The sequence below is a fragment of the Capsaspora owczarzaki genome (genome assembly GCF_000151315.2).
Source record: "Capsaspora owczarzaki ATCC 30864 unplaced genomic scaffold supercont2.11, whole genome shotgun sequence".
NCBI classification, from domain to species: Eukaryota; class Filasterea; order Ministeriida; family Capsasporidae; genus Capsaspora; species Capsaspora owczarzaki.
Genome location: NW_011887302.1, coordinates 853,530 through 878,143, shown reverse-complemented (window position 1 = coordinate 878,143; position 24,614 = coordinate 853,530). Strand labels below are relative to the sequence as shown.

Here is a 24,614-nt window from a genome sequence, read left to right as displayed (position 1 = left end):
GTTTCTTTGTTGTTTTCTTTTTCTTTTTTCTTTTTTCTTTTTTCTGTTTTTCCCAATCGTGAGTCCTGCCACATGGCTGTCGTTGCAAGCTCTGTCTTTGCAATGCTGTGATGTCTTTGGCCACTCACTCTTCTCCGATACGACAATGACAAGCGACACAATCCACAAGCGCAACAGTCTCAACACGCGTCTACACACATGCTGAGCGGCGGATTGCGTTTATTTTGTATTTTTTTATTTTTTTCGTTTTTTCGTGACCGAGGTTCGTGCCGACCCGAACGCGCGGCGAATTCCAATCGTGCTGCAAACAAATCACAGAGTCAGCCAACAGGCGAGATCACAAGTGTTTGGGTGGAGGCCGAGTGTTTGGGTGGAGGCCGAAGCGGAGGGAGCAGCGGGGTGAGAAGCGAGCAAGGCTGGGAAACGAACGGTGGAGAAGACGTCGCCATTCTTTGCTTGGGGCGAAATGCGGGCGCGCGTATGGTCTTGCTCGGCTTGCTCGCTTGTTCATTCATGTTGGAGCGAGTGAAATTCACGATTGCTGCTTTTGGAGAGGTCGGGGCGTTGTGAAGCGGATTCTGAATGGACGAAAGAAACGCGAACATGTCAAACGAGCGGCAACAACCCCGATGACCGATGGACTGCGGCTGCCACACCGCCTGCCCCATCCCCGCTTCCCCTCTTCTCTAATATTCCAAGCAGTATTATTGGATTGCATAGAGCGCATCCCGACAACGGAGCAACGTGATTGAGAATCAGTGGGGGAATCACTTTTCTTTTTATCGGTAACTGTCAAAAACAAAAAGGTGTGATGAGTCACGACGACGAAACAGAGCGCTGGCCTCGAGTGATGTGATGCAACACCCTCAGCAGGCAGTAGTGACAGAGCATCGAGAATGAAGCGCGGATGAACAACGAAGCGGATCAGTGAGGGATACAAAAAGCAGAAGTGGATCGGAGAGGCAGCGTCATGCGCTTTGACCCGTCCAGCGAACTCTCGCTTGCCCAACCCCACCACCACCGCCCAGCAATAGCAACCAGCAGACGAGCGACTTGCATGTGTCCCACTCTGAGCACCCCCACCCCCTTTTCGCCCCCCCCCCTTTTCCGCTTGGTTGTGGACTTCCAGCCTCATGTTGTTGCGATTGGTTCGCATTCGTGAATGTTCCACCGGCAGCGCGATTCTTGTCGATTCGCCACAGCCCCAAATGCTGCTGCCTCGTCTCAATAGCAAAGATGAGCGACATGGATGACTGGCTGGTTTTGATGGATGGCTCAACAGCGAAGCTTCAGCCTCCGACGTAACGTAAAAAGCATACAAAATGCCTTGACGCGATAAGGAGGCAAACTCGCACGCTCTGCTTTTGGCATTGTGGTTGATTGCCAGCGATTCTTGTGATTCTCGAAAGTCGCTTCGTGTGTGTGTGTGTGGGGGGCTGTGCTGCTGGAAGGTCGCAGAGCGCAAATCGGAGGACCACCGGTTGTAAATTCGCAGCTCGGATGTTATGACCCGGCGTTGTTTAGTGGATTTGCTTGAGGCGGGGCTGAGTGCCATCAAATACGTGGATGGATGAGTGGGGTTTTATTCTGAAAGGCGGGACGAGCGAGCTGCGGGAAAGGAAAGCCGCGCTGACTCGCCCCGACTCGCCTCGACCCAGCACCCGCACACCCACCCATCCAAAACCCCCATCATCATGATCATCCCCTCAAAATACCCTGAATAATGAATGTTGATCATACCTTCTGAACTCACTTCTCATATCGTTCTGTTTTCTGATCTTTTGATGGGATGCTCGTTTTCTAAGTGAATCATCCGCCTTCTTCTTCTTCTTCTTCTTCCCCTTCTCCGTCATCAGCATCATCACAATCACAATCACCCTCCTCACCATTACCAGCAGCGACTTCCATCCGCAAACCACCGGTACCAACGAGTGCAATTTCCGCAATGGAGGGAGTCGCTACGACAGCAATGCATCGCAAAACGGTACATGCTCAGCAACCGCAAGCGCTGGGAACCCCGCCGCCCTACCAACCACTGCAGCAGCCCCAGTACCAACAGCAGCAGCAGCAGCAACAACAATACAGTCAACAACAACTACTACTACAACAGCAGCAGACAGCGTTGCCGATGGACGTGCTGCAGGACTTGCTGCTGCTGAGCGGAGTCGGAGCGACGCCCGCTGGTGAAACCGCCAATGCCCCGCAGCTTTCTCAGAGCAACCTCGCTGCGCACATGTACAATAACGCGCAGATGCAGCAACAGATTCAGCAAATGCAGCAGCAAATCCAGCTCCAGTTGCAGCTCCAGCTGCAGCAGCAGCAGCAGCAGCAGCAGCAGCACGCAGCAACGCTGACAACCGCAGCAACCGCAGTAACCGCAGCGCCGAGAACGCTTGGACCGGCTGCTCCTACGACGACTACGACGACCACGAACACTAGCACTACGACAACCTTGAATAGTGCTGGCATGAGTGGCGCAACAACGCAACGCATGCTGCAGCAGGGCCAGCAGCACGGCGATTTGTGGCCGACGTCGTTCCATATTGGTGGCGGAATTGACACGAACAGCTACATGTCGCAAACCCAGCATCAAGGGGCATCCGCAATGGCGGGCGTCGTTGCTTCGAATCAGAGTACAGATAGCATTGGTAGCACCGCTAGTGCGATCGGAGGACTACCGTTCATGATGTCCGCCGCTGCGTCGACTGCTGGATCGGGCGCCTTCCATCCGGACACGATGCTTGCCGCCAGCCACGGAGATTTCCAAGGGACGGCGACGCCCTTGCTCTACCCAAGCATGATGCACACCGGACACACAGGCGAGCAGCAGCCATTGCTACTGCAAGAACAATTCCCAAGCGCAAAATCATCCGCACTGTTCTCTGCGAGCAGTGAATCCGTGTCATCGTCGTCGCTGAATGGATTTGGGTTTTCCCCCATGCTCATGCACGCCGTGCCTGAAATGGGTTTTGCTGGCAATCCACGGCTGTCCACCCTGTCACAAGGTGCGATGAACGACTTGCACCCAGTGCTCAAAACCATCGTGTACCAGCAACAACAGCAACAGCAACAGCAACAGCAAGAAACACACCCGTTGTTGCTGCAAGATCACACATACCGAATGCAACTCCAGCAACAACAAACCGCCATGCGTCAGCCGTCACCTGCAGAGTCTCCACGATGGTCGCCTTCAGCTGGAGCCTCCCCTGTCGCTTCGAATGCAGAATCGACAACGAGCAGCAGTTACTCAACCACCCCGACCCTCTCGTCTTCCAGGCCCGCCGCCTCGTCCGCCAGCCATTACACTGCTGCCGCCTCGGTCGATCAGGCGACGCTCCAGCTGCACAAACTTCTTGAAGGCTCATTTGCTCTTCCTCAGGCCCAACCGGTGCCGGCACGCAGTTCGGGCGCCTTCCCTTCGCCACCCACATCCGAGCCGCTGGCGTCGCAGGGGTTGCCCACAAAAGGTACTGCTGCTGCGGCTGCAGCTGCGGCTGCTGCAGCTCGTCCGCTGTCTTCTCCACCTACCAGCAATAACAACCCTACTTTCTCCGCGCCAGAAGAGCTCTATGACATGAACCCCGCCACACCACCTGGTGGAGACAACGAGGACGAGGAGAACACTGCGACCGACAAACCCTTATCAGTGCGCGATTGCCGCACAGCCAGCGAAAAGCGCCGCCGCCAACGCTTGAACGACAAGTACGAGACGCTCAAGCGAATGGTGGTACCGCTCGCGACCATTCAAGACGCGCGTCGCCCGCTGAGCAAGGACGAGATTTTGGATCACGCCATTCGCAAGCTAAAGCACATGAATGCCGCGCTTGACTCTGCGCGGGAGAGCCTGAGAATCAGCCAGACGGAGCAGGCATCGCAACTTGAGCTCCTCGGCAACCAGAGCCGCTCCCCCACCGTCGAGCAACACACCAGCCGCAACCACCACGTCCCATCTTCCATCGTGGAGCTCACCGATGACGTCCAGGATTTGGTGGGCTCGCTGAACGGGCAGCCAATGGCGACATTGTTGCCTTCCCCATCACCCAATACCATTGTGAAACGCATGCCCTCGCGCCTCACGGACGAGAATGTGTTCATTTCTGTTCTTGAAACAAGCATCAAGGTCATGCAGTCGCCCATCAACCGCGAAGTGATTGATCTCGTCCACGGCAGCACAGGCGACATTTCGCAGCTCTTTTCGCGGCTTTGCCGCATTTCTGGGCCATGGCACGAGCAAGCACTGATGGCGCACGATGTTGGTATTTCGGATTCTCAGTCTGGTAAGCATTGAGGAGGGTTGGCGTTCGATTTTGATTGGGGGTGCTCTTTGTGTTTTCTTGTTGTCCTTGTGCTCACTTTGCCGTTTGCTCTGCTTCCAATTCTCCAGCCTTCGAACAGTTTTACACGTTTAGTCACGCTCATTGGTTCAACCCGACTGTTCGACGTCTGTGGAGCCAGGTGCAGCTGCTCACATACTGCCCTTCAACCCAGCTCGCAATTGCGCCCAGCTCCGACGGCTCCACAACCACCTGCGTTGTTCCCCGCCGTACACCACTGACGGCTGAGCAAATTCGCGCCATTCTCGTCGATATCCATGCCGAGCTCGCTAGTCCACGCATGCACTCCAACATTGTGGCAACCATGGCGGAGCACGACGCTCAAACAGGGTCACTCAGCTCCGACGTTGACCGATTGGCGCGCTTGTTCTTGCCCGTTTGGTTGGATATTTTCCGAAAGCACGGCATGCGCGGAGAAGCGCCCGACATTGCCACGTTCCAAGCCGCTGCCTATGCGATCGACGACCCTGTGGTGGTTGAGCTCACGTGGACCATTTCCCGCTATGGATTTGTGCTGTACTGCCGTGACCTCATGCGCACCTTCAACCCGCATCAAGCCAACTAGCCTTTTGCTTTCCGTCTGAGCTTTTGCCTGGGCTCTTGTGGATTTGATACCCTTTTTGCCTTTTTGTTTTTGTTTGTTTTGTTCCTTTGTCGTTCATGGTTGTCGCAATTTGTTTGCGCTTGTTCAATGCAATTGTAATCGATTTTTTCTCTTCACCAAGCATGATCCTATCATCACCACTTCTGGATGAACATTTCTCGCATGAGCAGTTCTTGTTGATCAACACACGAAAATAAATACTTCTAAACAACTGATATCAACAACGACAGAGCGAAAACAAACACCCGCCTCAAGTAAAAGTCTTGATGGGAACCATGAACTCGCGTTGACCAACAGCCGGCCCGAGATACTCGTCGCGCATGAAGGTGAGCGGGAAATTCACCAACAAACCGCGAACCTGCTTGAGCATTTCGCGCGCACGCACGCCGTCGGCAAAGCATAGAGCATAGCTCATTGTTTGCTTCCACTTGGTCAGGTCGCTCCAAGAGTGGATGCTGGCCGTTGGCATACACCGGAAGACTTCCTCGTAGATGCGGGTGTTGTCGTCAGCAATCTTCTTCCAGACCCCCTCGTAGAAGCTATCGCAGATGGGATCCGACACGCTCACGCCAGAAGACGAAGTGATGGTGCCAGTCATCTCCCGCCACAGAGATTCGCGCAAGGCGTGCGAGAACTGGCCCGCAAGGAACGGCTTGCCGTTCATCGTGGATGAAACCATCTTGGTATCGCGGACGACAACAGCAATCTCGGAATCTCGGTGTCCTCGCATGCTGCGGTCATTAATGTTGGCTACAGAGGGAGGATTCAGTGAGAATTGTAGCTGGCGGGAAGCGAGAAGCACACGTGCAAAAAAAAAAAAACGAACAACCAAGCCCTCTCTCTCAAACCCAGATAGCACCCTCCTACCTGATCCCATGATTGTGTAACGATCATCGACAATCATGAGCTTGGAATGGATGTAGACTTGCTCCGTCACGAGCTCGCCGGAAATCTCGGCGTGCTGGCGGAGGCAGAAGAACTGGATGTACTTGTGACACTCGTCGCCGATGGCGGCTTGCAAGCGCTCGAAGATGGACTTGCCATTGGCGCGCGAGATGGTGCGGTAGTTCCAGTGCAAGACGGTTGCCAAGGAGGCAGAATTGGCACCGCCAATCTCGCCTTCGAACGCGGGCAGCAGCGGCAGCACAACCACAACACGGAACTTTTGCTTTTGTTCGTGCGCTCGAAGGATGCGAGCCACAAGTGCATTGCCAATTCGGTTGTGGACATTGTCGTCTGGCAGGGACGAGATGAAGAATTGGTTCTGTAGAAAGACACACAAAGAAAAAAGGAAAGAACAAAACGCGTCAGTTCGAAGCCGCCCTCACGGTCAATTCCAAAGGGAAGCTACAAACCTCAATGTAAATAAAGTGCTCCGCGTGGTGAATCAAGGTCAGGTACGCCGCCTCGATCGATCGCTCCGTCGGAATACCGCTCGACCACCTGCCGCTCGATCGAACCACCTGTTCAAGAAGTATGTATCAAACGATGAGCTCCAGCCGTGCGCTCGAATCATTGAGACTGAGCCACGCATACCTGAGTTTCACACATGAACGGCGGAATGTGATATGGCGGAAGCAGAGACAGATTCTGCCGGTCCCGTTCGATTTCTTCGGCAATCATGTGGGACTTGGGGACGAGGTATGGGATGTAGGCATCAAACTTTGCCTTGAGAGATTTTACGTGATTGAATCTGTGGTTGGACGAGAGGCATTGAGAGGTGAGGTCGGATGTTGAACCAAGACGAGCACTTGGGCACGGTTTTTTTCTGTTGCTCTTGTTGTTTTGCTGCTGTTGCTGCTGTTGTTGTTGACATATCAATCTTACCGTTGAATAAAGTGGCGTGCAACATCCCGTGCTCCATCGCCGTAGATGGCCATGGCGACGTCATGCCATGGCATTCGCGGAACCTTTTCACGATCAATCAAATCTTCGTAGGGCTTGCTCAGGTCGTAAAAGTCCTTGATGATGGGGTTGCTGTAGTCCTTGCCTGGCCAGGTGGGATACTTTTTGAGATGAGGAGCGGTTGTTTCCATGGACATGTAGGTAATCTGCGGAAAATAAATGGGCAAAAATTGGTCAATGCTGGCCATCAACCAGTCATCCAGCAGAATTCCTCATCACTCACCTCAATCATGACGTGACCGGGCACGGCATCCGGAGAACCCGACAAGGAGGTCAGCTTGAGCTGCAGCACCGCTTTCTGGTTGTTGCGGGGCAGGTCGTTCAAGCTCAGTCTGACGCAGTGTGAGACCATTAGTCAACTGAAACCGAACACGGTCAAGACCACAAAAAAGGAGAGTTGCAACTCACACAGCCTGCCCGAGGAAATCGTCGCTCCCGATGAGATCACGATCATACAGCAGCATGGAGACTTCGGCTTGCTCGTCCGTAATGTCAAACTTGAACGTTTCATTCCACACGGGATTCAGCGTCTTGGATTTGACAGAGGTGCGGTATCGCGAGTTTTGGACCGACACGACAACGTACGGATCGCTCGTCCCGGCAATGTCTTTTGCGGCAACATTCATGGCGCTGACAATCTTCAAGCGCAGCTTCCCAATCAAGCCCTCTGCCGTCGATGAGCTGTGCAGGTCTGTCAGAGTGTGTCTGTAATTGTCAAACCGGCCATAGCACAGATCGAGGCCGCCGACGAACGCGACCTTCTGATCAATGCACACAATCTGGATAGAAAAGAACAAAAACGACAAAAAATAGTGCACATGAGTGAGTGTATATTCTTTCTTTCTTCTTTGCACTTTGTCTTCCTTGTTGGCTGGTTACCTTCTCGTGATGGGCCCAGAGCCAAACTCCGTCGGGTGGATGGTCGGGACTGCGCAGCACGATGATATTCTCAGAGCCAGGCATGGAATACAGCTTGTCTTTCGAGTAGCGACTGTTGATGGTCAGGGCGACCTCCACTTCCTTGTACATGACAATGTAGATGCGAACGCCGGCCTTGGCTCGCTCAAGCAGAACGCGGTCGAGGCGTGCGTCGGGGTAGGCCTCGGCCGGCCGGCGAAGATGCAGCTCGGGGCTGAGCCACCAGTCAGTGATAAAGATTTGCTGTGTGGCCTTGGCAAGCGCTTCGCAAACGGCTCCAAAGTAGCTCTGGCCGTCAACGTACCACTGGGCCAACGACGCTTCGCGGACGGGGGCAAATGAATTGTTTGGATGCGGAATGACGTACGGGCAAGCCTCGAGCAGCTTGATCAATTCGTGCTGGACCTGCAGCATGTGCCGCGTGTTTTTGCAGCGGATGAGCAGGGTGCGCGAGTTGTTGGAGACGAGAACACCGTTCTTGACGCCCGTTTCGCTCTCGCCAGTCCGCAGCTTGAACGACTTGTCAAACAACAAGACACCCTTGACGAGTGCTTGGTTGGGAGTGGTATACATCAGAAAGCTGTCCTTGACCACAAACCATGCGTCGGCCCATCGACTAAAGACAGACGTGATGCCACCACCAGGGGACGATGACGCGCGCGCTTTGGCCACCTTTTTCGCAGAGTCGATGGAGAGCCGACGCTTGCCACCAGCGTTGGTTGGCGTGGCGGCAGCCTTGCCAGGGCTATCGGCTGGCGGAGTGGAGGGAGTTGAGGGTTGTGATGCCCGCTTTTTGGTTGCGGACGCGGCGGCAGAAGTCCCAGCACCAGAGTCTGTCTCGTGCGAGTCGCTGGACTCTTCTTCATCATCAACACGACCGTGGTGACGGCGGCGATCTGCTTGGTTTTCCTGCGCACTCGGATCCTGTTGCGACTTGGCTTCCTTGTTGGAGGAGAATTGGCGCGCGTCGGCGCGCGCATCCTCCCGCTCGCGAGCAGCCGTGGCGGGGCTCAGCTGCGCTGCCGAGGACTTGTCTTGAGGTGACAAGTGTTCAATTTTGGCGGTGGTCGCAAGCGCTGTTGTGGCATCGGCAGTGGTAGCTGGCTTGTTGTCGGGTCGTCCAGATGCGCTCGCCGCTTCCTTGCGCTCCTGCGCGTCCGTTTTGGAGATGGCGGCTCGTCGATGCTTGCGTCCTCCCGACTTGTTTCGGCAGGTGACCGACCGCATGAACGGAGTGTTGATGCACGTGCTGAGTGCGCTAACAGCAGTGACTTTGGCGCCACCGTGCCGCTTGGCAACTGCGCCCTCGACGCCCTTCGGTCCCAAGTCCTTGACGAACGAGAATGGACTGACCTCAAGGAATGAGCGCACGTACGGGTGATCGAGGAGCTCAAAGCTGGCGGCAAGCGAGTTGACATAGGCCTCCAGCACATCCTTGATGGGCACATGCAGCGTCGGATGGAGCGCTTGAAAGCCGGTCGGGAAGGAGGGCAATCGTGCATGAAGAGAACCGACGAGGCGTGCCCGTGTCAACTGAAAGTGGAGCTTGAAGAACTGCTTGTATCGTCGGGTAATGTACCACGTGAATGCACCGTGTCGCAGCTCGATGGTGTAAACAGGGTAGGTGGGTCGTAGCGGTTCGCTGATGCTGATAACGGCAATGACACGCGCTCGCACCGGCACGCCAGTCATCCAAGTCTTGATGGCGAAAGGCGAATGCGCGTACAAGTCGAAAAACGGCACTCCTGACGTTTGATCTGGGTGCAACGCTGGAGTGGCTGTTGATGGGGAAGAAGAAAAGACAACACAAAAAAAGTTTGAAAGTTTGGAGCAAGAGAAGCATCAACGAAGGAGAAGAGGGGTCGGTCAGTTTGTTGGTGAGTTGCTACATTATTCCAATAACACTCGTTTCAACAGATGGCTTTACCTGTCGAATCGGACCGCGGTCGCTTGCGGCGCCAAAAGTCAAACCGATGGGTTCGTTCGCCGGTCGAGGTTGCAGTCGATACAGGCTCGGTCTCGCGTCGGGTGCGTGCTGCTGCAGGCGCTTCCGGTTGTTGGGAGCCGACAGGAAGAGCGGACGTGCTGGCGCGGGAAGGGAAGACATCCGCAACCCGTCGCCACATCTCGCGGGCTCGGTGCCGTTCTTCAGAAGCAGCAGGCGCCTCGGGGGCGGGGACGTCCGAGGCAGCGGCTGCGACTGCAGCTGCGTTGGGTTGATTGGAAATGACAGCTGGTGCCGAGGCAGCCGCCAAGTGGCCAGCGTCAGGATGAGTGGTTGCATCGGACTCGCGGAGTCGTTTCGCCGCTTCATAACGCTGCTTCAAATCCTCCATGTCACGCGCAAAATCAGCATCCTCGTCGACAGAAGCCTGTGCCATGGCAGCCGACTTTGAAGATGGGGTGCTGGGTAGAGCGGCACCCTCACCAGACTCGGGAATGTCAGACAAAGTTGCATGGAGCTTTTGATGAAGAAGCGTTGGTGGTGCCTTCTTGGCGTGCTGCTGCATCGCCACTTGCATGGCAGGAGACCACACCGCCGAAAGCTGAGTCTCGTCTTCCACTTCGCCAACGGCCGAATGGTCCGGCGCCCGCTCTGCCTGCTCTTGCTTGAGGCGCTCCAGTTGTGCAAGAGCCATTGTGAAGGCTTCGGCCGCTCCGCTCGCCACGATTTTGGGTGTGGAGCTGCCACTGGCAACAGAGTCGGAATGGCCACGTTTCGCCATTGGGATGGATTCTGGCTCGGTACCAGCTGCGCCAGTTTCATTGTCAGCGCTTGAAACGACCAGACCCAGTCGACTGGCGAGGCGCTTTCGGAAGCCTTTGTGGTCGGCAGACGGGCCGGCAGAGATCGAGGCAGTAGTTGCAGCAGCAGTGGGCGCAGCAGCACTACTAGCATGCGAATCGGCGTGGGTCGTGGCCTCAGCGCTCGCATCCGATGCAGAGCCTGCAGAGGTGGAGGCCGCAAAACGCACCCCAGGCTCGCGATCGAACGCAACGAAACGCTCCGAGCCATCGCCGGCATGAGGAAGGGTTGGGGTCGCCACACCCGAGGCCGACTTGGAGGCTAGACTGGACACGTCCTCATCGTGCGCATGGCGAATCGCAGCAGCTTGATGCGCACTTGCAGCCAGCTTCGCATCCTTGAACAGCTGAGTCCGATCTTTCCCACTGGATGATGTGCTGTCCTGCCGGGTGGGTTCTCCTCGTGGGTCTCGCTTGGAACTCGTCGGCGCGCTCCCGTCGCTGCCGGAAATCGATGATCGGCCTTCAGGCTGCATGAACGACCTGGTGCGAGAAAAGAACTTGTGCATGACGCCACCACCACTGATGCCCTTGCGCTTGGAACCAGATGCAGCACCACGAGCACTTCCGCGACCCATCTGGGCTTCTTCGTCGTCATCGCTGTCCACGGCGGGGTCGAGTTCGTCGGGTGGGAGAGACCAGAGCACCTCGTGCTTGGGTATGACCGTGCTCGTCATGATGAATGCGCCACCATCGACAGCATTGGACGCTGCAGCTGCACCCAAGGCATCTTTTGAGGTGAGCGCGTCCGGTGCGTCTGGTTGTGCGGCGGCAGCTGTCGTGGTTGAGACGACGGAGGCCAGCGCCTCGGCAATGCTCCCCAATGCTGGTGGCGGAACTTGGTGGGAGCCGGACGGCAGGCGCTTGTGGCCTTTGCCTCGCATCGTGGAAGCAGAATCCTGCAAAGGGGACGTGGCGCGCACAGTCGCTGCTGGGGGTAGGAACAGCAGCTCCCCTTTGCTTCCTGGCGTTGTGAGTCCGGCAGAGTGTGTTGCATCGTTCGAGCCTGCTGCTGCTGCTGCTGCTGCTGCTGCAACCTGGAGAGAGGGCGTCTCTGCAGCAGCAGCGGATGTCGCTGGTGTAGTTGCTGCTGCTGTTGGTGTTGCTGCTGCCGCTGTTGGTGTTGCTGCTGCTGCTGTTGCAGTTGCACCCGGTGTTGCACTCGGCGCCAAAGTCGAGGAAGCGGAAGTCAGAGCCGCGTCTGACGCTGGCGTCAGCATAATCCACTCATCGCGGGGCTTGCCATCTTCGTCGACCTCACTTCGCGGACGATGGTGCAATGGCTTGCTGGACTTGCGCGAGGCAGGCGGATGAGTTGGCTCGGCTTTGCCTGCTCCCTCAATCAACCGAGAGATGACCTCCTCACGAGTTGATACGGGTGCGCCAGGAGTCCGTGCGCTGGGCGTGCTGTCGAGAGGCACAATATCGCCGTCACGCGCCAAGCGGTAACCGAGCGATCGGAGGGTGGAAAAGATGAAATTCAGGTCAACGTCTCCTTGCGCTGTGGACTTGGACGAGAAGACGAGATCGCCGTGCTCGTCTCGTTTCACTTTGCCGTTGCTGTCGAGCTCGACGCCCACCTGTCTCAAGCGCTCCTTGACTAAATCAGGAGGCAGGCGCATTGTGATGACCCTCTCGCCATCGACCACCGCATCCAGCGGCGGCTCGGTGCGACAGTCATCGTCGTGGATGTCAGGTGTATGCGCCTGTGTGGTCGAGGCGGGTGCTGATGCAGAGATGGCCAGTTGCGTGACGAGAACAAAGGACGGCTTGGAAGGGTCGTTGGCCATCTCTTCCATGAGCTCCTTCTCTTCGATCAGAACATAGTCGTCAGCTTGCAAATCGGGCGGGGCGGAGAGTGCGTGTGTGAGCGGCGTGCCTGCAGTCGGTGGCAAGCCGGTTGGCGTCGACGCGGCTTGGATGGACGCCTCGTGTGAAAGAGCGACATTGGCCGCTGTTGCCGGATGCGCGGCACTGCTCGCAACAACATCGCCCAGCGACTCGACTTCAAACACGGACGTGTCTCCTGCGCCAATCTGAGGGGCGATGGGCTGGTCGATGCTCGGCGAGGTGACGACAATTTCCGGCTCTGCGGTGGCTGCAGCGGGCGGGCTCGCAGGCACATCCAGCCTCTTTGGGTGAGTCACAAGGGAAGCGTGCGCGGCGGACGGGGCAAGCATGGACGCGATCATGGCTATTCCGTCGATGGCACCTCGCGCATCATGCTGCGCGCCTTGATGTGCGTTGCTCTTCTTGCGATGTCGGCGACGCATTCGACGGCGCCCTGCCTGAGGTTGCTCTGCATTGTCGTCATGTATGCGTGCGTCCTGGAACTCTTGGTCGTCTTCCAAATCGGACGTCTCGCCGTCTACGTCCACCTCCTCGTCGGAGTTGTCATCTCGTACGTCGTTGTCGTCGATGTGGTCATTTGCTTGGGCGTCGTCAAGCCCCTGCGATGACATGAGATTCTTGATTGGCGTGCTGCTCGTCCTCGTCGATACAATCACCGGTTCGGAAGTAGGAGCATCCGCTGCTGCGAGTGTCAAGTGCACGTCGCCCGTCCTTTGGCTTTGGCTTTGGCTTTGGCTTGAATCTCCTACTTTGTGCGTCAGTGCATTGACCTCTGCCTGCGACCCGCTCCGATGAGGTCCGTCATCCATCATGCTATTGCTATTGTGGTGGCTCAGCTTCATGACGTCCGAGTCTGGGTCGAGCGGCCCCGCGGACATGATCTGCGACGGAGCGCCGACAGCGGCTGCGACCACTGCGCCGACGAGCCCGCCGAGACTCGTGTCGGTCTCTGTCCCGTCGCTCTGCGTCGAGTCTGCGTTCGTGGTATTGTCACTGAGATTGTCATTGTCATTGAGATTGTCATTGTCATTGAGACTGGCGGGCGTTGCGTCGGAGCGGTGCGCAGTGAACGCGTCCTCCTTCTTCTTCCTCTGACTCGGATTGCTGCTGCTGTGGCTGTGCCTGTGGCTGTGCCTGTGGCTGATGTCGGCAGTCTCCGTGTCCGTGTCGCTGCTGCTCAGCTGGGCTGCAGCGGGCGTCCCTCCGGCTATCGTCAGGCCGGTGCGATCCGGATCGTCTGGCTGAGGTCGCATTGTCGTGAGCGTCGGTGCTCCGTCGCTGTCCTTCGAGCGGTTGTTGTTATTGAGGTTGTTACTGTGATTGGTATTGTCGTTGTTGAGGTTGTTGGCGGGGTGTGGTTGAGTGGATGCAGTTGAATGCAAGTCACTCTGCTGCTCCATTCACAACACACACACACGCCGCGCACAAAACAATCGCAAATACAATAGAAAAAGACTGACAAGACGAGCCTCAAACTCAAATAAAAAAAGAAGTGAAATCAGCGCTAAAGAGGGGAAGGCTCGCTGGATGTGAGCAAACGGACTGGCTGTCTGAGCAGCCACGGCGACTCGATTTTGATGCACACCTGGATCAGTTACTGAGATGTATATCTCAATATATTATTGCTCTTTGAAGGAGAGCGTCAAACATACGGTATTGAAGCTTCCCATCACAAAGTCGAATATTCCTCATTTTCAAAGTGAGACTGGCATCTGCACAGCGATTCAACATACAGAACAACAATGCAATATGGACTACTCACATACCTATATTCAGTACCATACTAGACGACAGTCCTTTTTTGTTGTCTGACAAACCAAGATGGTGAAGCGACAACCAGCCAAGTCTTCGTCCTCCTCCTCCTCAGCAGCAGCAGCAGCAGCCGGTGCGACTCCGTTTGCCCAAGCAGCAGCATCAGCAGCATCAGCAGCATCAGCAGCAGTTGGACGGTCGTCCTCGTCGGGGTCGCCCTCGTCGTCGTCGTCGGCGTCCCGCGTGTCGCGCTCGAGTGAGCTGCTCGAGCCCACGCGCACCAGCCAGACTGCAGCGCGCCCTGGTAAAGCGAAAACAGCCTGCCAAACATGGAGAGGCAGTGCAAAAAGCTGTTGCAGTGGTGCTCGATGCAAGGGGGGGGGGGAAAGCCTGACTGACTGTATTGTCAATAGGATTGTCGTTGTTACTGAGCGAATCGAGCGCAATGGACGTCGACGACGATGATGATGATGATGATCAAGATCAAGATCAAGATCAAGATGATGATAATGAATATGAGGACGACGACGACGACGACGATGACGATGATAACGAGGAGAACGACGAATCAGACCAAGAATCGGCGTCTGCTGGTGCCGGGTTGCCCGAATTCCCATTCCCAAGGCGGATTCCTAATTTCAAGAATGGAGACAACTCGTCGTGTAGGTGGACGTTGCAGGCGGTGGTGGGCCAGAAAGCTTTTTCAGTTGAACTCACAAAGTGGTTGTTTGCCGCCAAACACAACGTTTGATAGTATCGTCCGTGCTGGACCGAGTAGCAAACTTTTTGCCGCAGATGAAGGCTGCGAACGTGCAGCTGGAGCGGGTCATTGCTACCCAAGGCCAGAAGGCGGTTGATATTGAAACCGTCGACGAAGAAGGCGCTTATGTTGAGATGGTAAAATCTGCGTGCTTCTTGCTTGAGGGAGCGACGAGACTGATCTCTTTGTGGAAGAGATTCTGACGGTGCTTTTGTTTTGCCTTGTGCTTTGACATGTGCAGGACCTGTCGTGCGGTATTATCGAGCAGCAGAACGAACTAACAGCAGAAACAATGCGGGTCCAACCAGAGCTACCACAGTCAAGCCCGCAGATCACCGCGAAGCATCGCACCAATAAGCCTTTGATTCAAGAGTTGTAGAAAGCAGAATGATGTGGTGTTTTTGTCTCAAGCAATAGATTCGACATTGTCAAAACTTTCGCTTTTGGTTTCCGTTTGTCCATGTACTTCAGCTCCATCCCACCTCCCCTCCCCCTTCCTTCCCCTTTTGCATTGATTCACCACTTCAATGTCTCATTTTCTACCATTCGAGTCGCCTGCAGTTCAGTCTCCAGTTAAATTGCTGAGCCGCCCATTCATTCATTCATTCATTCAATGCCAACCTACCTCGTCACTGGCGGCACTGGCTTCCTCGGCACCCACGTCGTGCAGCAGGTTTGTTGATTCAGTGTGATTGTCCCAATGCTTGCTCGTGAGACCACCTCCATGATTGACTCGACTTGATCCCCAATGCGAATATTGTTGCCGCGGGGTTTTGGTCGCAGCTCGTCCAAGCCGGACACCAAGTGCACGTTCTGGCTCGCTCGCGTGGCAGCAGTGCAGGACCCGCGTCGTCGGAAGCCGGGTCGGGCTCTGCGGGGTCGGGCACAGTCACCTTCCACAAGGGCTCAGTGACCTCGGTTGCGGACATTCTGGCGGCCGTCCAGAAGCCCAGCCCCGCCGCTCAGAATGCCGCTGGAGCTCTGGCACAAGCACAGACGAGCGACAATGCTGCTGCAAGCACATCTGAAGTGAGTCCGGCGAGCTCCGAGCACATCCAGCTCGACGGGATTTTCCACCTTGCCGGCGTCGTCACGCATTCAAACAATCCCGCGCTCGTTGCAGACATGTTCAAGACCAACGTGGATGGCACCGTCGCTGTCATTGATGCTGCTGCTCGCCTCGGGTACGGGTTTTGTGTCTTATTCTCTGAGAATTCTCGTGTTGCGGCTTGTTTTTTGACTTTGTGGATGTTTTTGAAGCAGAAATTGCCGGGTCGTGCTTGCTTCGACCTCGGGAGTTGTGGCGTGTAGCTTTGACTCGACGCAAGTCGCCAACGATGATTCTCCTTACTGCACAGATGCCGTTGCCAACCTGCCTTACTACCAGCAAAAGATTGCCGTTGGTAAGGCCTCGGGCTCCGGCCGTCTCCTCCTGGTCTTCCCAGCCTTTTTTTTTTTCATTCACTCTGATCTGCTTGATGCATGGTAGAGCAACAAGTGCAACAGTTGGCTCGCGAGCGAAACGTTGAAGTGGTCATGATGCGACCCACGTTGGTCCTCGGACCCGGCGACGCTCGGCTCAGCTCGGTGCGCACCGTGCGTGATTTTGTCAAGCGGAACATTCCATTCACTCCCAGCGGTGGACTGAGTGCTGTTGATGTGCGAGATGCCGCGACCGCCTTTATTTCTGCCATGACCAGCCCGGCAGCAGTTGGCAACACGTAAGTTGTTTGTTCCGCGCGCGCCGCCCCACCCCCCTCTTTGCGCTTCTCATCCCAGGAGTCAGCTGTGCATCTCACTACATTTGTCTGTACCTGCGTTCTCCTGGGCCTTTTAGATACTTGCTGAATGGATACAACAGCAGCGTGCGCGACTTTTTCCAACTCTTGCAAACAGAGACGGGAGTGCATGCGCCACGCCTTTCAGTGCCTGGTTGGATGGCGATTGCTGGAGCAGTCGTTCTTGATGGTCTTGTGCGGCTTTTCACTGGTCGTCGCGACCCCAGCATCGATCCTGCCTACGCTCGAATGGGCACTCTGTTCTGGTATGCATCGATTGGAGCCGAATCGCGTGCAGGCCGTGACCTCGGCTGGAAAACGCGCGACATTCGCGAGACTGTCCGCGACACGCTCCAGTGGCTCCGAGACAACGAAGAGCTTGTCAGCCGCCTCGAGCGAGGGGAAGCTGCATGAATCTTTGAATTTGGGTTGAATGTCTGAGCAGCGCTAATGATTTGTTTTTGTGTGTTCCTCTTTGACTGTTTGCTGTTACTGTTGTTGTTATTGTTGCTGTTGTTACTCTTGTCGCCTCTCGTAGAACCACTTTGTAAGCTGAAACAGTGTTCATCCTGCAGTATTGTCTTCGTTGTCCGAGTCTTTCTGCATCCAGAATTTTCCTTCTTATATTTCTTATCACTATGATTTATCTCAGATGACTTTTCTCTCTCATTTCTCATTCACTCACTTTTCTTTTTTTTTTTTTTTTTCCCAATGGAGCTGATGCAGACCGTGCTCGAGTGGCTTCGGCTTCCCCGCAGCGTCGCCGACGGCTCAATCGAGTGGTGCTCGTCCGCCGCCATCCCAGGCATCCTCCTCTGGTCCCTGGGCGCCTGGCACGTCCTCCGCTTCCTCAAGCGCTCCATCATTGGTCCCCGCGGCATCCGCGTCCGTAGCTCGCTCTTCCTCATCACTGGTGAGTTTGGTGGAAGTCAATCCAACTAACTCAACAATCCAATTCGCATAGATCGACCTTTTCAGTCGGTTTCAGTCAGTTTCAGGCGCGTTTGCGTTGGAAACCTCGATTGTTGGGTTTGTTTTGGATGGAACGGGAGGGTCGGTTGTTGTGAGTTGAAGTGAGTTGAAAGTGAGTTGAAGTGAGTTGAAAGTGAGCGAGAGCGGGATTTTGAATTGGGGAAATTGACAGGCACGAACGCTTCGACACGTGGTTTTGACATGTGGTGTGACATGTTATTATTATTGTTATTGGTGAATAATGACGATTTGAGACGGAAACAAAAAAAAACTCAGAATGGAGCATTTAAATGTACGAAACTCACCAGTTATTTGGTTTGATTTTTGTGTTGCAGGCGCCTCGAGCGGTATTGGCGAAGCACTGGCGCGTGATTTGGTCGCCCGCGGTGCGCGCGTTATTCTGGTCGCACGAAACGCGACGCTGCTTGGCAAGGTTGCCAGCGAAATGAATGCGCAGCACGGTGCTGGGCAAGTTGTAGCGCACACGATTGCTGCCGATTGCTCCAACCCTGCGGACGTCGATCGCCTCGTGAACACTTGCATTACGACGATTGGCGTTCCCGAAGCCATTGTCAACTGCGCTGGAGCTGGTCGCTGGCGCTATCTGCATGAAATGTCTGCCGAGGAAGTGAAAGGCTGCATGGATGGTAACAGCACGCCTTCTGAGAATTCGCAAACATTGCTGCTGACTGTGTCAAACTAGCGCTCTCACTGTTCTGTTCTGTTTTGCCTGTGCTTGCAAAACAGCCCCGTACTTTGCCGCAGCGCTCGTGACTCGCGGGTTCCTGCCAGTGTTCTTGGAGCGCAATGCTGGCACGTTCGTCAACATCCAGTCGCCTGCAGGCTACGCGCCATGGAGTGGCTCGACCGGCTATGCCTGCACGCGCTTTGCGCTGCGTGGGCTCTGTGAGGCCTTGCGCGCAGACCTCCACAACACTGGCATCAATGTGCAAGAAGTCATTCTGGCGGAGACTGCCTCCAACTACTTTTCCACCAACGACAACTCGCTCGAGCGCATCCCCAAGATTGCCGCGCTGTTTGGCGTGCTGACTGTGACCGACGCGGCAGGCTATGTTGTCCGTGCCATCTTGTCCGGCGAGCCGGTGACGTGCTACAACTGGCGCCTTGCTGCCGCCATGTACGTGCACAGCTGGGCACCCGGGCTCATCAATGCAAGCATCCGCCTGACTGGCTGGTCGATCCACAAGGCGCCCAAGGTTGCCGTTCCCCCGATCGCCAACAAGAAGACCAACTAGAAGAAAGAAGGAGGTTTGTTGTGCTGCTTGTTTGCTGTTTGTTGCTTCTACTGCTGCTACAACTGCAATAATACTGTACGATGTCTCTTTTTGTTTATTTTTCCCAATGCAAATCGAACTTTGTCCCAATCTTCATTTCTTAGCGTTTCCGTTCGATTTGTTCCGCATCCGCTCCTTCACTTTGTCCCAATCTTCATTTCTTAGCGTTTCCGTTCGATTTGTTCCGCATCCGCTCCTTCTTTTTGTCCTTCTCCCTCTCTCTCTCTCTCTTTCTCGCTCCTTCCTTCGTTCCTTACTATTACATCTTGAAGCAAGCGATATCATGACTGAGCGGTCGCCGCTGATGGAACAAGACGAACACGCTACGAACTTTGCCATTGCCAATCCGCCGGCGTCGTACCAGCGGCAGTCGTCGTCCTCCGCTGCTGCTGCTGCATCTGCCGCCACCACCACCACCACCGCTGCCGCCGCGGCTGGCAATGCAGGAGCATCAGCATCAGCATCAGCATCAGCAGCAACAGGCCGACGGAGCGGTCCGCCGCTGTCGAGGGCGACGTCGAACTCTGCTTCTGCTGCACGACTCTCGATTCCCGGCAGCCGTCGCAGTGGCGCCACTTCTGCTGCTGCCGCCGCGAGTGGTGGTGGTGGTAGTGGTGGTGTGCCTGACGAACCCCTCCCGTCCTATGAGACAGTCACTGGCAGTGAGTTCCTGTTTGCTTTGCGATCAGTCGCACATTCGCATTGGATCGCGTTCGACAATCGTGTCATCAGTCTGAGACGGGGTCCCAGTCTGAGCAGATTGGAGATTGGAATATCTCAAAGAAAGAAGAAGGGACGATTTGGTTTGGAATTCTTGTGCTCATCGTCGCATCGAAGAAGTTGCTATTCTTGACGAGGGGGAAAGCTGCATTTCTGAGACGTAGAAAAGTCAAAACATTTTGGCTAACTGAGTTACTCTGTCGTAATGTCGTTCACCTGATTTTCTACAGATGCCCCGCCACCGACGTACGAGTCGCTGTTTGGCCGGATTCGAGACGAGCGAGACCGATCGGGCATTGGTGCCAACTTTATCCTGCGCGTCGTCATCTTGCTGATTGGAACGATCGGCGTGTCCGTCATGGGCGCGCTCTTCCTTGGCATTCCAATTTCAATGATTGTCATTGGCGCGGTCAAGTGGGACGCACCCTGCGACACGGATCACTTCCGAATCTTCCTCATTGTCGGCGGGACGTGCGGGTTGGCCACCAACCTGTACTCGCTGTGCTGCAAGAAGAAGCGGCGAGACGAGAATGGCGAGCTGATTCCCGAGGAACCCACGCTTCTCGGCCGCCTGATGACCCTCACGGAGGTGTTTGAGCTCGGCTGGTTTATCGTCGGCAATGTGTGGGTCTACAGCTACGATACTGGCGACGACTATGCGAATTGCGACAAAACGCTCTTCCTGTTCACATTCTGGATTGTCACAACATTCTACTTGATCCTCGGCGGCATCCTTGTCCTCTTCTGTCTGCTGATTTGCGTCCTCAGCTGCTATGGCCGATCTGTTCGTCAGCAGCAAGCCGCAGACGATGATGCGCCCTCGGAGCACGGCGATGATGGTGATGATGATGACGATCGTGACGACGGGCAAAATCATGACGGCGAGGATGAGCATGGCTCCCCACCGGGCTCTTCAGCTGGCGCAGGCAGCGGCCGCGCGAGTGTTGCTCGCCTCCCCGAAATGACAACCGCTCCTCTCACAACGAACGGGTCGTTCTCGAGCACGTCGCTTGCTCGAGAAGCTTCCGTCACACGATCAAGCGTGCCTCGCGATGCAGTTGCCGTTGGCATGCCACAATCCGCACCATCCTCACCCAACACTCCCGGCGCTGGCGACAACGACGAACCGCCACCACCGAGTTATGACGAACTTGCGTAAATCCGTCCGTTGGTCGTGTTCTTCTGTTTTATCTGAATTTCTGAATTTCTGAATTTCGGGGAAAAGGTTGGGCTTTTCCCCAAGTCGTTCTTTTGTTGAAATGAAAATCGTTGATGTGGCTTTGAACTCGAATCCATGCTTTTCCTGGATTGACTTTGCACGACTGGGGTTTAGGTTTTAGTCTCATCTTGTGTTTTTCAATCGAGTACAAGTCACATGTACTCTTGTGTTGGTGTATCGTTTTGACTTTTGGGAAAGTATTAACTAAATTGGGCAATGGACTTGGCGATGGCGATAAGTGCCGGTCTCGACTGGTAGCGTTCTCGCAGAACAAGCGTCTACAAGTCGGAAGCACAAGATGATGAGAAAAAGGCAATGTCACACCCCATCCCCCGTGCTCGAGCACAGTCTTACACGAACGTCAGATGCGACTTGGACGGTCACAACACCCCAAGATTCGAGCAATTGAATGGCGTTTTTGATGGCTTCGCGCGAAATCTGGACGCGACAAAAAATCAAGTTTACAGTCATCAAGCCAAAGAACCGCTCTCCTCTTCAGTCCCTCGCTTTACTCAGACAATCAACTCTTCGTCGGGACTTACTGTCTCTGGGCACTCGAGAACTCCCGCCTGGAGATACTCGTTCGCCAGCTGCTGAGTGTTGCGAACAAAGGCGGACTCGGTCTGCTCCCCTTGCAGCAACGGAAGCAAGGCACATGCGGACATCCAGTACGAGTCAATTACGGGCTTGATGGTGAATCGCAAGAAGCGAACCAATTCCATCGACGCGGGGTCCAACGACACTTCGTAGCGAGCCGGAGAGTCAGGGCGCAGTGTCTCTTCCAGGGTCAATACGTCGTTCTTCACAAGCCCGGCGATGGCGTGGTTGAGCAGCTCGACCAACGGAGTCTCGTGAGGGCGATGGAAAATGTACTCGTGGGCCAGAATCGAGCACACCTCTTGCGCGCCAGCAATCAGCTCGTCGTGCGATATTGAAAAGCCGTATTCGAGCGACGAGACCGACGCGGCTCGTTTGCGATTGGGTGTACTTGGGTTGGACTTTACAGCAGCAACCGCGCCCGAGACGCTGGCGCTCCGCCGTCGTTGCGAAAGCACGGGAAGTTCATCCTCCTGCTCGTTCTGGAGACCAAGCTCGCGCTTCAAATGCATATGAATGACGGAAGCAACAACAGCATCAATGAGGAACATGGATGCGGCTTGGTTGGCGTAGAAGCACATGGTGAAAATCTGAGGAGACAAATAGCAGTGAGCCACAACCGGCGCAAAACAAAAGCAATCGCAAAGGATAAAGCATGGGCAAACACACGTTCGGAACAGAGGTCGTGGGCACAATCAATCCCTCGGCGTTGACATCGACAAGATCTGCGCCAAGCAGAGTGCAGGCGTAGACAACTGCGTCTTCTGCTCAAACATGCCAAACAAAATCGAAAGCATTTACGCAGGTCAGGAAATCAAAAAATGCCATGCACCGATGCCAAGTCGCGTGTACAAACCTGCATCGCCTCCAGGAATATATCCAACAGCTCGGCCGCGCGCCGAGGCCTCGGCAACAAGCCAGTTGAAGCCGTTGGTGAGTTCAGACATCGAGGCTCCTTTGCGGAAACGTGTTGTAAACAGCAAGGCCACCATCGCAGTGCTTGTAAGCGTGGCCAGGTTGGAGACTGAATGGAGGACACGACGTCCCAGCTCGTCCACAATTTCGCGACGACGCGAGCGGGTGAGAGCAGGCAGCACCGTCGTCCGCAAATCTGCCAAAGCGACTGGAACAATCGAAGTATTGCTCGATGATGGAAAAGAAGAAGCAGAAGAAGAAGATCCGAGGAAAGCCGAGGCTGGAGCAGGGGTCAAGACCAGGTCGTGAGGACGACCTGCGTGCAGCGAATCGACGGACGCAGTGCGCGCCAAATGTTGTGCTTGTTCGGGACGTGTGGCTGCGCGCAAAAAGTCGGTCAGCAAGAATGGTGTTTCGACATCCACGTACAGACTGCCGTAGGAGCGCATCACAGTGCGCGCCAGACCGCGCAGCGTGCCAAAGAAGGATTCTGGCTGCTTGGGAGCACCCATCAGCTCTCGAGCGTAGTCGCCTTCGACAATCTGATCGTAGCTGACATTGATGGGAACAACCAGAACATCATCGACTTCATTGTCGAGGAAGGTGTCCACAACGAGGGACAGCAGGCCATATTTTGGCATGGCAACCTTGCCAGAGCGCGATCGGCCTCCTTCGAGGAAGAACTCGAGATGGCCACCGATACGGAGCAAGTTCCGCACATAGGACCGGAGAACAGCTCGGTACACGGTATCCCGCGTTGCCGCAGTCGCTCGGGAATCTGAGCGTCGTCGGGGAGGAGTGTTGTTGGCATGTTGTTGTGATGGTTGTTGTTGTTGCTCACCAGAAGGAGCGGCGACCTCCAACTGGCCGGTCAAGGACACCACAGATCCGACCGGGGAAGGCAACAGCCACGGCAGCAACGGGCCCGATGCTGAGCGCGACCGTGATGCCGAGCCCATCGGACTTTCATCCAGTCCAACTTCCCAAGTCGGATCAGTGCCATCCTGGCTACCTTGGTCGAGCAGGTCGGCGGTGCTGCCGCGATCCGCGTTTGTGTTTGACTGTCTTGCACCGCTTCGCATCACCGACTCGAGCTTTCGGCGAATAAAGAAGGCGCCTGCACGACGTGCGAGCCCTCCGAAAAAGAAAATGTTCAAGTTGTCGCCAGCAGCGATGTGTGGCACGGAAATGTCGGCGTCGAACGCGAGGTACGACACGAGCAGGTAGTCAATGTGCGACTTGTGCGATGGCAAGAAGAGGATTGGCGCATTCGGATGTGCGCGCGCAGCCTCGCGCAGCCGGTCGTTCTGATCCACGCGGACATAGACGGCAGAGAACAAGGCGCGGAGGCACTTTCTGAGCGTCCAACCAACGCAGCGGATGAGCACTGTGGACAAACGTGAGGCCATGTTTGACAGGATTTTCGATGCGCGGCGCATGTTTTCATTGCGAAGCCGAGAAATCTGAGCGTTCTGAGAATACAAGTCAAAAAACGCAAATCAAACACTTGAACAATAATTCGACCATTGCGATAGCGTTGGCAACCAGACTGACGAGTACATTTGAAGTCGTGGCAGCTGGAGCGGGAGTCGACGAGGAGGAAGCAGAGGAAGCAGGGTAAGAAGAAGTGAGCGAGGAGGACGCGGCGTCGCAGTCGGTTGCCTGGTCGATCGCCAGGCGCACGAGCGGGTCCTCCAATGTCAGGCGATCGACAGCAATGTAGCGATGTGCGTCTTGGCGGCGGGAGAGGGCAAAGCGGACGTCGCTAAACCAGCGCACACGCTGAATGGCGAGCAGCGGATTGTGCGCCAAGACCACCACCACTGCCTCACCGCCATCATCACCATCACCATCACCAGCAGAACGAGCATGAGCATCACCATCGAGTGGTGGTTGCTGAGGTTGGTCAACGTCGTCGTCCAGCAGCAGGTTGCGAAGGCGGCCAAACGACGAGCGCTCCTCCCTCATCTGCTGCTGCTGCTGCTGCTGCTCGGCTTGTCCTCCCTGCTGGATGGACATTGCAGACGAGAAGACAAGGAAAAAAATATGAGAAGCCAACAAAGCCGACGAGGAAGAAAGAGAGAAAGAAAGCGAGAACGAGAGAGAGAAGGATGAAACTAAAAGACTGAGAAGCTTGGAAATCTCAGAAACAGAGACTCTGAGTTTTCAATTGAACTTGATCCATTGTT

The 24,614-nt window shown here is 55.4% G+C and overlaps 7 protein-coding genes across 8 annotated transcripts; 5 read left to right on the top strand and 2 right to left on the bottom strand.

The window, feature by feature from the left end:
• The first annotated feature begins 785 nt into the window (after positions 1-785).
• CAOG_06480 lies at positions 786-5,147 on the top strand. 2 transcript variants are annotated; one of them, XM_011272336.1, is made up of 3 exons: positions 786-806; positions 1,806-4,277; positions 4,385-5,147. In XM_011272336.1, exons 2-3 carry the CDS (start codon positions 1,946-1,948, stop codon positions 4,897-4,899), a joined length of 2,847 nt encoding a protein of 948 aa, XP_011270638.1. In that variant the 5' UTR covers positions 786-806; positions 1,806-1,945; the 3' UTR covers positions 4,900-5,147. The 2 variants fall into 2 exon arrangements, with proteins under 2 accessions (XP_011270638.1, XP_004345229.2); XM_004345179.2 differs by lacking the exon at positions 786-806 and having other exon boundaries at positions 1,742-4,277.
• On the bottom strand, positions 5,067-13,872 carry CAOG_06479 (phospholipase D1). The gene is made up of 9 exons (XM_004345178.2): positions 9,689-13,872; positions 7,723-9,539; positions 7,252-7,622; positions 7,067-7,175; positions 6,766-6,989; positions 6,475-6,631; positions 6,294-6,401; positions 5,806-6,202; positions 5,067-5,688 (listed from the first exon to the last, which is right to left on the bottom strand). Exons 1-9 carry the CDS (start codon positions 13,815-13,817, stop codon positions 5,189-5,191), a joined length of 7,812 nt encoding a protein of 2,603 aa, XP_004345228.2. The 5' UTR covers positions 13,818-13,872; the 3' UTR covers positions 5,067-5,188.
• A 351-nt stretch (positions 13,873-14,223) lies between these two features.
• Positions 14,224-15,363, top strand: CAOG_06478 (hypothetical protein). Its single transcript, XM_004345177.2, has 4 exons — positions 14,224-14,473; positions 14,583-14,831; positions 14,924-15,066; positions 15,171-15,363. The coding sequence occupies exons 1-4, from the start codon at positions 14,239-14,241 to the stop codon at positions 15,306-15,308; spliced, it is 765 nt and encodes a 254-aa protein (XP_004345227.1). The 5' UTR covers positions 14,224-14,238; the 3' UTR covers positions 15,309-15,363.
• A 116-nt stretch (positions 15,364-15,479) lies between these two features.
• On the top strand, positions 15,480-17,343 carry CAOG_06477 (hypothetical protein). The gene is made up of 5 exons (XM_004345176.2): positions 15,480-15,602; positions 15,713-16,113; positions 16,193-16,332; positions 16,419-16,650; positions 16,767-17,343. The coding sequence occupies exons 1-5, from the start codon at positions 15,543-15,545 to the stop codon at positions 17,119-17,121; spliced, it is 1,188 nt and encodes a 395-aa protein (XP_004345226.1). The 5' UTR covers positions 15,480-15,542; the 3' UTR covers positions 17,122-17,343.
• Positions 17,344-17,391: 48 nt separating this feature from the next.
• Positions 17,392-19,064, top strand: CAOG_06476 (hypothetical protein). The gene is made up of 3 exons (XM_004345175.2): positions 17,392-17,620; positions 18,015-18,326; positions 18,427-19,064. Exons 1-3 carry the CDS (start codon positions 17,419-17,421, stop codon positions 18,933-18,935), a joined length of 1,023 nt encoding a protein of 340 aa, XP_004345225.1. The 5' UTR covers positions 17,392-17,418; the 3' UTR covers positions 18,936-19,064.
• Positions 19,065-19,133: 69 nt separating this feature from the next.
• On the top strand, positions 19,134-21,002 carry CAOG_06475 (hypothetical protein). Its single transcript, XM_004345174.2, has 2 exons — positions 19,134-19,636; positions 19,925-21,002. Exons 1-2 carry the CDS (start codon positions 19,258-19,260, stop codon positions 20,851-20,853), a joined length of 1,308 nt encoding a protein of 435 aa, XP_004345224.2. The 5' UTR covers positions 19,134-19,257; the 3' UTR covers positions 20,854-21,002.
• Positions 21,003-21,017: 15 nt separating this feature from the next.
• CAOG_06474 (glycerol-3-phosphate acyltransferase) lies at positions 21,018-24,538 on the bottom strand. Its single transcript, XM_004345173.2, has 6 exons — positions 23,986-24,538; positions 22,367-23,897; positions 22,180-22,274; positions 21,456-22,100; positions 21,268-21,351; positions 21,018-21,191 (listed from the first exon to the last, which is right to left on the bottom strand). The coding sequence occupies exons 1-6, from the start codon at positions 24,442-24,444 to the stop codon at positions 21,114-21,116; spliced, it is 2,892 nt and encodes a 963-aa protein (XP_004345223.2). The 5' UTR covers positions 24,445-24,538; the 3' UTR covers positions 21,018-21,113.
• Between the last annotated feature and the right edge of the window lie 76 nt (positions 24,539-24,614).

Bases quoted from the DNA above. Each gene is read 5' to 3' on its own strand.
- CAOG_06480 (XM_011272336.1), top strand. From the start codon at position 1,946: ATGGAGGGAGTCGCTACGACAGCAATGCATCGCAAAACGGTACATGCT. The intron at 4,278-4,384 runs GTAAGCATTGAG...CCAATTCTCCAG, and splicing joins TATTTCGGATTCTCAGTCTG to CCTTCGAACAGTTTTACACG.
- CAOG_06479 (XM_004345178.2), bottom strand. From the start codon at position 13,817: ATGGAGCAGCAGAGTGACTTGCATTCAACTGCATCCACTCAACCACAC. The intron at 6,632-6,765 runs GTAAGATTGATA...GTCCAACCACAG, and splicing joins GCACGCCACTTTATTCAACG to ATTCAATCACGTAAAATCTC. The intron at 5,689-5,805 runs GTAGGAGGGTGC...CTCCCTCTGTAG, and splicing joins TTACACAATCATGGGATCAG to CCAACATTAATGACCGCAGC.
- CAOG_06478 (XM_004345177.2), top strand. From the start codon at position 14,239: ATGGTGAAGCGACAACCAGCCAAGTCTTCGTCCTCCTCCTCCTCAGCA. The intron at 14,832-14,923 runs GTAGGTGGACGT...AACGTTTGATAG, and splicing joins GAATGGAGACAACTCGTCGT to TATCGTCCGTGCTGGACCGA. The intron at 15,067-15,170 runs GTAAAATCTGCG...TGACATGTGCAG, and splicing joins AAGGCGCTTATGTTGAGATG to GACCTGTCGTGCGGTATTAT.
- CAOG_06477 (XM_004345176.2), top strand. From the start codon at position 15,543: ATGCCAACCTACCTCGTCACTGGCGGCACTGGCTTCCTCGGCACCCAC. The intron at 16,333-16,418 runs GTAAGGCCTCGG...GATGCATGGTAG, and splicing joins CCAGCAAAAGATTGCCGTTG to AGCAACAAGTGCAACAGTTG. The intron at 16,651-16,766 runs GTAAGTTGTTTG...TGGGCCTTTTAG, and splicing joins CCGGCAGCAGTTGGCAACAC to ATACTTGCTGAATGGATACA.
- CAOG_06476 (XM_004345175.2), top strand. From the start codon at position 17,419: ATGGAGCTGATGCAGACCGTGCTCGAGTGGCTTCGGCTTCCCCGCAGC. The intron at 17,621-18,014 runs GTGAGTTTGGTG...TTTGTGTTGCAG, and splicing joins CTCGCTCTTCCTCATCACTG to GCGCCTCGAGCGGTATTGGC. The intron at 18,327-18,426 runs GTAACAGCACGC...CTTGCAAAACAG, and splicing joins AGTGAAAGGCTGCATGGATG to CCCCGTACTTTGCCGCAGCG.
- CAOG_06475 (XM_004345174.2), top strand. From the start codon at position 19,258: ATGACTGAGCGGTCGCCGCTGATGGAACAAGACGAACACGCTACGAAC. The intron at 19,637-19,924 runs GTGAGTTCCTGT...GATTTTCTACAG, and splicing joins CTATGAGACAGTCACTGGCA to ATGCCCCGCCACCGACGTAC.
- CAOG_06474 (XM_004345173.2), bottom strand. From the start codon at position 24,444: ATGTCCATCCAGCAGGGAGGACAAGCCGAGCAGCAGCAGCAGCAGCAG. The intron at 23,898-23,985 runs GTACTCGTCAGT...TTGTATTCTCAG, and splicing joins CAGCTGCCACGACTTCAAAT to AACGCTCAGATTTCTCGGCT. The intron at 21,352-21,455 runs GTAAGTCCCGAC...TGTCGCGTCCAG, and splicing joins TTCTCGAGTGCCCAGAGACA to ATTTCGCGCGAAGCCATCAA.